Source organism: Rhinolophus sinicus, chromosome 15 (genome assembly GCF_057876585.1).
Source record: "Rhinolophus sinicus isolate RSI-liver-muscle chromosome 15, RSI-T2T, whole genome shotgun sequence".
Classification (NCBI taxonomy): Eukaryota; Metazoa; Chordata; class Mammalia; order Chiroptera; family Rhinolophidae; genus Rhinolophus; species Rhinolophus sinicus.
In genome coordinates this window covers 56,145,311-56,156,452 of record NC_142515.1, presented here as the reverse complement: position 1 = coordinate 56,156,452, position 11,142 = coordinate 56,145,311, and the positions used below count along the sequence as shown (strand labels likewise).

Genomic DNA, 11,142 nt, shown 5'->3' with positions numbered 1-11,142 from the left:
CCTCATAGATGATATTTGTATGCAGAAAATAAAGTTTTTAAACGTTCAAACCTTTGACTTTTACTGACACTAGAGCTGTTTCAAAATACCTATAGTCGGTGCTGCAGGTACACTCGAGGACACGTGTAACATTCTGAGGGGCCTGACTGCAAAGTTCAGCTAAAGGTAAGACATGAACACATGAGACGACTATGTTTTCACTGTCCAGTTGCCAAAAAAATGATAAAACAAGAGGAAAAAGTATCATCAGTTTGTTTACTTATTTTAAATCCTTATTATGAGTTTATTTTATCCTATAACTAGTTCAAATTTTCACATGATTAAGGATTTTTCATGGCTATCACAACAGAACTTGGGGTGGAGAGTCCCTGCAGACACTTCCCCTTCCACAGCCCCTCAAATTTTGGTTTAATTCATATAGTTATCATCTTTACCTAAGAGCTTTTCTAGATGGCCATTTTCTAGATTTGCAGCTTTAACAGAAGCGTCATTAGAATCATGATGCTAATGATTCTGACAACCTAAGAAGGAGATTTGGAGCCAGGATGCATTTTGGGAGCACTTTCATGCTGAAAAGCCTAGTAATTTATTCCCTGTGAGTTTCAACATTCCACTCAGTCTGTCCAGATGAGTCAGAAGAAGGATTCTGTTGAGGCATTCCTGGAAGCATGTTGGAACTACCTGGCAGAGATTCCTGCTTCAAGACCTCCTTTTCAAGGGGTTTTGTGTTCTCCTGCATGACGATGGTCTTTGTGGAACTGGCTATAGATATCAGTGGCTAAATAGAGAACAAAAAAGCAAAAAAGTCATTAGCAGAGTCTAAAACACACTTGGTATGGCAAGAACACAATATTGCCATTTTCACACCCAAGACTAAAGACAAAATGGAAACAGACATGCTCTAGCAAAGCATAAAACAAAAATCTGATAGGATCAAGATAACTCAGCAGTAATTTACCTGCTTTCCAGAACAAAACTCAACACCTGTTAAAGGAAAACACAATCTAGACTCCTACAAAGTATCATCTACAATATTCAGCATCCACATAATTACTAGACATGTGACGAAGTGGGAAAATGTGAACCATAATCTAGAAAGCATTTAATAGAAAGAGACCCCAAAATGACAAAGATGATGGAATTAGCAGACAAAAACTTAAATCAGCTATTACAAATACTTTCAAAAGTTTAAAGGAGAAAAATGAACGTGAGTGAAAAGATAGGGTATATCAGTAGAAAAAAATTGGAAATAGAAATTTTAGAATTGAAAAGTACAGTATCCAAAATGAAAAAAATTCACCAAATCTCTAAATAGGATATCAGACATTGCAGAAGAAAGGGTCAGTAAACTTGAAGACAGATCAATAGAAATCATCCAAACTGAGGTACAGAGGGAAAAAGATTGAAAAATAAACATCGCCTCAGTGACCTATGAGGCAATAACTAGCAGTCTAACGTCCATGTAATTTCAGTCCCTGGTTGAGGTTGGAATCCTTGGAGCTTAAACTCTACTGGACACCTCTACCTCCCTCTTTGCCCAGAAGCCCCAGGAGAACATTCTGCAATGGACCCCGTGGGGCACTGCAGAGAGGTCTGTGAAGATTACCCACATAACCTCTAAGACCCCTCTAACTTCAAAGTGCTATGAGTCTATGCAGCATATATGTGTACTAATTCTATAAAAATGTATTTCTAAAACATTTATATGGCTCAGATCTTTATAAACAAAGGGATTGCTTTCAGATTTAGAAACAGAATTGTGGTTTACTTGCTCAAATCTGCCTCTGCTTAATGTAGAGAAACCAAGACAAAGGCAACTTACGCCAGCTTTCTTCTAGGTCTGACTCAAATGCCACCTCCTCTGTGAATCCCGTTTTGATTGCTATAATTGGATATGACCTCTACCACACATAGTGCTCTGTTTCTACTCCTCTTTCGACATATCCACTGGACCATTAGTATTCAATCTGGGCGACTCGAAGACTTTCTAAGGTATATGCAAGAAATGGTCGTTCGAAGATATTTTTTAAAATCTTGTAAAGCTTTGACTATGTGCGTATAGGCCCGTCAGAGAAATCAAGAGGTCTGCTGAAATCTTCTGCAACCCATCCTGGGCCTGTTTAAGACCAGGTTTTATAGCACTAGTGACACAAAATCTGAAAGTGATCAATAGCAAGGAACAGTTTGCAATTCACCTTTAGCCACCAAGAAACCAGAATTTGGAATCTTGTCTAATTTGAGGTACCCCCACCTCTTTGCCCTTTATCTAGCTTCCAATTTATACTAGCACAGTAACTGGCACGTAAATGACATGGCTCTCCCGGGCCAAGTAAGCAATACATTCAGCTTTGTTTTAGACCACTGTTGGGTTCTAATTCCCTCTAACAAAGGGAATCATAACCACAACTCGGACGTGAACTCTTTCCTAAAGCTGAGAACTTGCACACAGTGCAGGCATCGTGCTGACTCTTATTTTCCATCTTCCCTTACAACTGACCTTGTCTCACACTTGGACAAAGAATAGCATACATCTTACTCCTGTGATTCTTGCTAAGGAATATTGCCACAGGACACAAAACCTCTTGAGTGCAACGCAAAGGGACTATTCAAAGATATTGATGCGAACGAAGTTTTCTTTAATACGGGCACCATAAAACCAGGGTGGGGTTTATATATTTCTATTTATATGTTTCTATTTCTATTAACAGTACAGTACGTTGTCAGAAAAGGATTTGAGTGGGCAGCAACGTGATGCCAACTTTTGCCTAATAATCTCACCTCTACCCTCTCCCAACAACTATTCTAAGAATATTCCGAAGGGAGGGCTCACTTAGGCTATTGTCTAACAATAGTATGAAACAATCTTTGTTTTGATTTATTTATAAAACATCCAGACTTAAAAAAATCTACTACTTGTTTATGAGGAAAGCTGAGCATATTTCTATACATGTAAATAAACTTAATATTTTCATGTCTCATCAAAGTGGGCTTTGGAAACTAGCAAAAGCTAGTTAATTGTATAAAACTGCATTAAAGATTTTAATGCATGGGATATAGTGATAGTTATAAAGATGGCAGCTATCAAGCCCAGCAAATCAATTCTCTATCCAGATAGCATGTCTTTTGTAGGAAACGCAAGACGACACCTTTATCAGAAGATTGTGGCAAAAATTACGGGATAGGAAAAGTATGCCTGTCAGACCAATGAATGCTCAGTCCAATGAATGCTCAGTTGTCTCCAACTATTCCAAGTTAGTAGTTTATGACCACTATTACAGCATCACTGAGGTGGCATCTATGGCTTGATGCATAAATAAATAGCATATAATAAATAAGTAGTATATAATAAATAAAATAATATACTTATAACCATATTTGGTTTCTGAAAAATATTGAATAATTTTTGAAAAGGGCTCAAAGGATCTTGTATAAAAATACATATGTTCCAAGTGACAGATTAGATTATTTGTAAATCTGATTTGTTTTAAACCAGTAACATCACAGGTATTTCCTAAACTCTAAAATGGAATTGCCTTTAAACATTTTCTTCTTCATTGACAATGATCTTATTGGCAAAGATTGTCATGTCATGTCAATAAGATTGGTTTATATAGAAACATATGAACATGGAGGAAAAAGTAGGCTAATGGGGGCCTCAATGTGTTTTGCATGGTGGTCAGGGTGGAATCCAACACTACAATCCACACCTAGAACCCATCACTGGGATGTGTGTGCCCAACGCTGGGTTTCTTCTCCCTACCTTGTGACACTTCACACTTCTGTTGAATCTGACACTCTTCTTGCTTCAGCATTTCTGCCATTTGGGTTTCCTTGAGGCTGTTGTCATCCTCTTCCTTCAGCTGGATCTTCTCTTGTCTATCCTGGGCAATGTGACAAAGTTGAATCAGAAGCTTGTACAAAGGGGCCCTCTCACTGGGACTGGCCTCAGGCCCATCAGGCTTCCTGAGTCTGCTTTTGTAACCAGCGTTACCTGCTAGTAGCTCCAAACCCACAAATTCCATCACTCCTGTGAGTTGGACTCCTTCTTTAGCCTCTCCCAGGCTCCCTGCCCTTCTAGCATATCTGGACCTAAGCTACCCTCAAAGCTGAATAAATCAAGAAACTCCCCAGGACAGCTCCAGAATCCTGCCTTGGATTTCAAATTACTCTGGCAAAGCTGGAAAGCCCTCCCCAAGCCCACCCAGTGCACATACACACCTACCTTTTCTTTTGCTTTAGTGATTTCCCTGTAATGATAAAGCCAGTGAGCCAGGTACTCTATGGGGTCACTGGGCCGAACCTTCGCCACCTCTGCTAGTCCCTGGGCCAGGCAATTTCCAAAGCACCTCTTCAGGTAGTCAGTTTCCATCCTGTGGGCTTGGGACATATCAAAACAGAGTCACACTATTTTACAAATCTAATTTGATTTTAAAAATAAACACATTCCATGAGACGTTTCTGGATCCCACCGTTCCCCAAAGAATAAATAAATACATACACACCAATAGCTCTTACACTCAAGTGGACTTTCTTCTAAAGCTGTCCAGCTATCCTAGCAGAGCCCGTGACCAGCATTAGCTACAATGCCCAGCAATTTCCATCCCTCTCCTCCCCAGGGCTTCTCAGTGGTCCCCTGTGAAATAAATAAGCCTATTCACCTATGTCATAGAGATTGTAGCTCCCAATCTCACAATAGCACAGCTTGCTGGGTGCTCAGAGGCCCTCTCGGGACCCATGCCTTCTCAGTTATTTCCTCTCCACTCAAGGGTAGAAATTATCCGAGGTCAGATAACAATAGGTCCTAGGGGTCATCAGGCCTGACAGGAGCTTGACAGATTGGTGGTTAAGGGTGGCTAAGGCCTCCACTTACCCACACATTTCTACCCTTGAGTAGAGAGAAAATAACTGAGAAGGGATGGGTCCTGAAGGGGCTGAGCACCCAGCAAGCTGTGCTCTTGTGAGGTTGGGAGCTACAGTCATCTATGACCTAGATAAGATAGGCTTATTTATTTCACAAGGGACCACTGAGAAGTCCTGGGGAGGAGCGGGATGGGAAATGCTGGGCATTGTAGCTACTGCTGGTCAGGGGCTCTGCCAGCACTAAACACCATATTCTACTCTACTGCTTAAGCAAGAAACTACTTTAGGTTGAGCTGATTCACTATTATTCAGATTTCAAGAGCTGGAGGCAGTGTAGCCTGCGTTAAGACTACAGTGAGGAGAGGCAGTGTAGTGCAGCAGTACGAATACAGACTCTGGGATCAGACAGACCAAGTTCCTGCTTCTGCCATTTATTAGCTGTGTGATCTTCAGCAAGTCACCAGTTTCTGTGAGCCTTGGTTTTCTCATCTGTAGAACAGAAGAACAAAAGTATGTGCCTCGTAATTATGAGGATTAAAGGAGACAATAAATGCATGTAAAGCACTTAGCCTGGCATATAGTAAGTGCTTAATAAACATTAGCTATTACAGTGGAATATTGTGATACAAAATGCCCTAAAATCTGGCCTATTCCTCACCAACTCCATATTCCTAAAGTTTACATGTTTTAACTCCAAAAGAGCTAATGATAAAATGACTAATAAAGGCTCAGATCCAATCTGTAAGGGTGAAATTTAGGGAATCAATAATGTAGTTAAACTTAGCTAGTTTGCAGTTTAACTCACTGCATAGCTCACTATCCAGCCACCTGTAATTACACTTAGTTTGTTTGCAGTTTGATCCATCCTGATATTCAGCTGTTTTCTCCTTGTTTCTCCCCTCACTGATTAACTGAAGAACTCTGATTGTTCCCTTTCTCAAGGCTACCCATACCTCCTGAATCCATTTAATCAACAGAATCTCAACCTGCAAAGGGCAATTTCTTAATCCTCAAGCGCCGGGACACCGGAATCCAATTGACAACTCCCTCGCAGTTTTTACTGGTGACGCATTAAAGTCCCAGGCCTCGATGGCCGCGTCCCAGTCCGGAGATAACATTGTGTTCAAACAGACCAGACCCCAGGAAGGATGTCAGCCCTGGGACCTGCCTAACCAACTCCCCCCTTCCTATATAAGAAAAAACGAACCTGAACTTAGGGGCAGCTGCCCACTCTCAGATTCTAGACTCTGCCCCAGTGACACCCACCCCCTCCACCACCACCGCGCTGGTGTTTCTCTTCTTACAACCCGTGGCAGCAATCATCTTTGGACACTGCCATGGGCATTCTCTCTCTGCCCTAACTTCAATAAAAACTTCCTTTGTAGTAGAGTCTGTGAATGCTTTCACCTTTTGTGAATGACCAGAGGTTAATTACACGCCACGACACAATCAACATTTTCTGGAGGCATTTTTCAGTTTAAAGAAGGAAAGATAGATAGATGATTGATAGATAGACATAGTATAGAAAAATATATATATTTCCTAGCTCTTCCCATTGCAAAGGCCTAGAAGCAAAAACACCTCAGTAGCAGCGAGCACACTAAGCATTCAGAACTTCTCCTTAAATAGCTGTCACCATGCCGTGCGGGGGACCCTGCTGGTTCTCTGCTCCCACTCCCCACATAAGAATGCAGGATATGGTGAGGCCAAAAAGGAACACCCACGGAGCCATAGGTAGGGGAGTCATACCACTATGGTCTCACTGGAGGCTGGGTTCACCGGACGTGCGACCTGCTGTCTGTTTTTCTGCCAACCGACCAACGACTCTCCTCCACTCTCCTCGACTCTGCTCCTCTACTCTCCTTGGCTCCTCGGCTCTCCTCGGCTCTCCTCGGCTCTCCTCCGTAGCCGCAGCAGTTATATTAGCAGCTAATTGGCTAACTGGCTACAGCTGACGGCCAATCAGCCACAGCTGACGGCCATCTACTACCCGAGCCAGCACCTTTCCACGTGAGGCTGAGAGCCTGTAAACTACTCTCTGGGGCTCTGTCCCCACACACCACTTAAGAGAAATCAGGACTCCTTGGAGTAAAATAAGAATCCATGAATCCACATAAGAATAAATAAGTTCGTAATGTGATATACAGTAAGTTCTTTCTTAAAGTACAATGCCAACTAATAAATGTGGAAAGAATAATGGAGTTTTTTTTAAAAAATCACCATACTGTAACCACCATAGTATAACTGAATCAAGCCAGAATTATCAGTGAAGGCTAAAACTCAGAGAACATTTGACAAGGAATAGGATATTTATACAGTGTGGGGACAGAGCCCCAGAAAGCAGTTTCCAGGCTCTCAGCCTCACATAGACAGGTGCTGGCTCAGGTAGTAAATGGCCATCAACTGTGATTGCATGGCCATCAGCTGTGGCTATTTGGCTGTGTGGGGGCAGAGCCCCAGAAAGTAGTTTATAGGCTCTCGGCCTCACGTGGAGGGGTGCTGGCTCGGGTAGTAGATGGCTGTCAGCTGTGGCTGATTGGCCGTCAGCTGTAGCCAGTTAGCCAATTAGCCGCCAATATAACTGCTGCGGCTACGGAGGAGAGGAGAGGAGAGGGGAGGAGAGTGAAAGAGAGTCGTCGGTGGGTTGCAGACAAAAGGGACAGCAGGTCGCACGTCCAGTGAACCCAGCCTCCAGTGAGACCGTAGTGGTATGACTCCCCTACCTATGGCTCCGTGGGTGTTCCTTTTTGGCCTCACCATGTCCTGCGTTATGTGGGGAGCGGGACCAGAGACCCTGCAGGCCTCCCCGCACGACAGGCCGTCAGCTGTAACCAGTGAGCCATTGGCCACTAATATAACTGCTGTGGCTACACTAGCAGAAAGATAAAAAAAATGGGGGCTAGCAAGAAGATGGTGGCTGAGCTAGCAAGCGGCAGAGTGAGGATTGTGGATCGTGTGGCTCCTGCTTCCTGTGTCTCCAACCCAGCCGCCAGCGAGAATATAGTGATATGACTCCCCTACCTATGGCTCCGTGGGTGTTCCTTTTTGGTCTCACCATATCCTGCGTTCTTGTGTGGGGAGCGGGAGCAGAGAACCTGCAGGCTGCCCCGCACGACAAATGGCGCAGCGAGCAGAGTCTCCCACACGACATATAGTCTTGAAGTTTCTCCCCCACAAATTATGTATTACTTCCAAAGGGAAATACAGAAACTTCACAGTGATAGAACCTGGCCATCACAACTTTAACCAAAGGATCAAAGTAAACATCACCAATAAGGGGCAAAGTGACATAGTGTGTCTCCTGATGTGATACACTTCTTAGTGGGACATAACACACTTCTGTGGATTCCTGCCCCCAATGCAAAACTTGAATCTGATTGAGGAAACGTCAAATCAAGTCAAACTGAGAGACAGTATACGACTGACCTGTACTCTTAAAAATGCCAAGGTCATGAAAGACAAAACAAGAGGAGGAGCCATTCCAGATTAAAGGAGCCTAAGTAGGCATGCAATACATGATTCTTGATTGGATCTGGACCAGGAAAAAAAAAGAAAATTCCATAATGGACATTGTTAGGAAAATTGGATAAACTGAATATGAATTGTAGACTACATAATAGAATTGCATCAAAGTCAAATTTCCTGGTTTTGGTAATTGAAATATGAGTAAGAAAATGTCCTTCATTTAAGGAAATACACAGTGTGACAGGGATGAAAAATGGCTCACGAAAGTGTCTAAGTCCTAATACCTGGAACCTGTAATGTATGTTACCTTATACGGAAGGACTTTGCAGATGTGATTCAGTTAAGAATTTTGATTTAGGGAGATTATCTGAATTATCCAGGCAGGCCCAATGTAATGACAAGGATCTTTATAAGAGGGACACAGTTGGATCAGACAGAGAAGGAGATGTGATGACAGAACAGAGGGAGAAAAGGTGATGTGACTCGGAGCCATGAGCCAAGGAATGTAGGTAGCCTCTAGAAGCTGGAAAAGGCGAGGAAATGGATTCTCCTCTAGAGCTTCTAGAAGGAACGAGCCCTGCCAATACTTGGTTTTAGCCCTGTAAGACTCATTTTAGATTTCTGACTTCAAAAACTTTAAAAGAATAAACATGTGCTTGAAGTCACTAAGTTTGGGGTATAGGGGTTCAGAATGAGTCACCCCAAGATGTGCCTCTGCATGCAGATTGTTTTGAGCTGAAGCCAACCAAGACCCTGTGGGCTCAAGAGAAACTTCCGCCCTTCCCCCGTAACTACCTAAAACTTGAATTAGTGGCCTTGCCCATAATAAGAGATTATCAGACATAACATTTTTTGACCAATCGGTAGGGCAGGGAAAACTTCTAATTACTGAACATCTCTTCATCTGTCTCATGTCTAATTGATTATTAGACCAGCTGAAAAAACCCTGAGGGTAGAGGAAAGCTTCCTCCTCTCCCACAGGGATAGTGGTGAAGTTGGAGACCGGGGTATATGTTGTCTCTTTCTGCTAATCTGTGGCCCACCTGAACCAATGCACTTGGATAAACTACCTTCTACATCCCCTGGGGGCTTGGACCACCTGGGGGCTTGCTGAAATGCAGATTTTCAAGGCCCATCCCAGGCCTAACGATTCAGTCTACAGTTTAACAAAATCCCCAGGTGACTCGAAGTCACAGGTCTACTTTGCCTTTATCATTGTAGAACTGCCCTTCCCAGAGAGTCGAATTACCAATTTTGCATTCCCAGGAAGCCTCTCCACTTCTGGTCCTTGGGGGGCTGTCACCCTTTCTGGAGGAAGCATCTGCTCCAAATTGCACATTTTCAACAATGGTCTCAATGAAATATGTTGATCTGACAGTTACTAAGACTTGATGCAAAGACAGCAGAGCCACAATAACAGAGCCACAATGTAAGGCCCGGAGAGGGAGGGGGCAAAAGGGACTTTTCCAGCCCACTCCCAACCAACTCCGGGTACACTCACCAAGGGGGAGGGGGCTATTTTTTGGAGTCTCCTAGAGCTCTTCAGAGGGTCTGCGTACACTGGTGTCCCTTGTCCATGGCCTTGCACGCAGTAGGCAGAGCAATAAGCATGGAGATTGTCTTTATTCACACTCTATTCCCAGTGCTAGGCACACAGTATGTGCTCAGTAAATACTTCTTTATCTGCCAGGACTCTGATGCTTGTGAGCCCACCCAGACAAGCTGTCATGCAGGGTGTCAGGCGGCGTCTCTGGTCCCGCTCCCCACATAAAAACACAGGACGTGGTGAGGCCAGAAAGGAACACCCACGGAGCCACAGATAGGGGAGTCATACCACTATATTCTCGCTGGTGGCTGGGTTGGAGACACAGGAAACAGGATCCACATGACCTGCAACCTGCTGTCCGCTTCTCTGTCAACCAACCAACCCCACTTGCTAGCTGCAATCCGCCTTGCTAGCTCAGCCACCATCTTCTTGCTAGCCCCCATTTTCTGTTAGCGTAGCCATGGCAGTTATATTAGTGGCCAATGGCTCACTGGTTACAGCTGACAGCCAACTAGCCACAGCTGATGGCCATCCAATCACAGTTGATGGCCATTTGCTACCTGAGCCAGCAGCTCTGTCCCCACACAAGCTCATGGTCCCTTCAGTCAGTGCCCACTCTGGCACTTCCTACCTTAGCTAGCGTTTAGTGAGGCATCTCCTGCCCAGTACTGCCTGCCCTGCACGTGAATTAAAACAGAACACTCCCAGGATACACTAGCAGAGTATTGGGCACAAGACCAGGCCAGGGAAAACTGCAATGGCTCTGACCTCGCAGAGGTTGGATGGCTTCTCGGAGGTGAGGGCACCTGAGCTGGTTCTAAAAGCCACCAATCAGAAGTTACCAGCAAGTGCAAAGGTGTGAAGTCATGAAATACCGGGCCATCGAACTTGCAGTGATTGTCACCTCTGGCCCGGGGGGTTGTGGAGGGGTCTCCCCCCATTCACAGACAGATAGCCCTTTGCGGCTCCTCTCCGCGACCCCGCCGCCTCCGGTCCCGCACGATTCCTGTTTTCAAGGCCCCTCCTTATAGCCTCATAGTTGCAAGTCTCTACTCACCTACCTATCCTGGCACCCACTCCTATCCGCCGCGCGTTCTCGCCCTCTCTCCCGCGCTCCTCAGCTCACCCGCGCTCGAGCCCCCTCCTCTCTGCTGCGCGTCCCCCACGCCCCGACCCTGCGCTCTCAGCTCGCCAGCCCGTGCTCGCGTTGGTCTTTGCCGAGCGCCTCATTCCCACCCCAGGCAAGTGCGCTCGTTGCCTAGCGACGGGAC

At 44.7% G+C, this 11,142-nt stretch overlaps 1 protein-coding gene across 9 annotated transcripts; it reads right to left on the bottom strand.

Annotated features, from left to right (window-relative positions):
• Window positions 1-237: 237 nt before the first annotated feature.
• DYDC2 (DPY30 domain containing 2) lies at window positions 238-11,085 on the bottom strand. Of its 9 annotated transcripts, none has more exons than XM_088792097.1 (5): window positions 10,929-11,066; window positions 5,272-5,349; window positions 4,223-4,377; window positions 3,761-3,881; window positions 238-778 (listed from the first exon to the last, which is right to left on the bottom strand). In XM_088792097.1, the coding sequence occupies exons 3-5, from the start codon at window positions 4,367-4,369 to the stop codon at window positions 714-716; spliced, it is 333 nt and encodes a 110-aa protein (XP_088648223.1). In that variant the 5' UTR covers window positions 4,370-4,377; window positions 5,272-5,349; window positions 10,929-11,066; the 3' UTR covers window positions 238-713. The 9 variants fall into 9 exon arrangements, with proteins under 9 accessions (XP_088648223.1, XP_088648224.1, XP_088648226.1 ...); XM_088792098.1 differs by having other exon boundaries at window positions 10,933-11,034; XM_088792100.1 differs by having other exon boundaries at window positions 10,998-11,025.
• Between the last annotated feature and the right edge of the window lie 57 nt (window positions 11,086-11,142).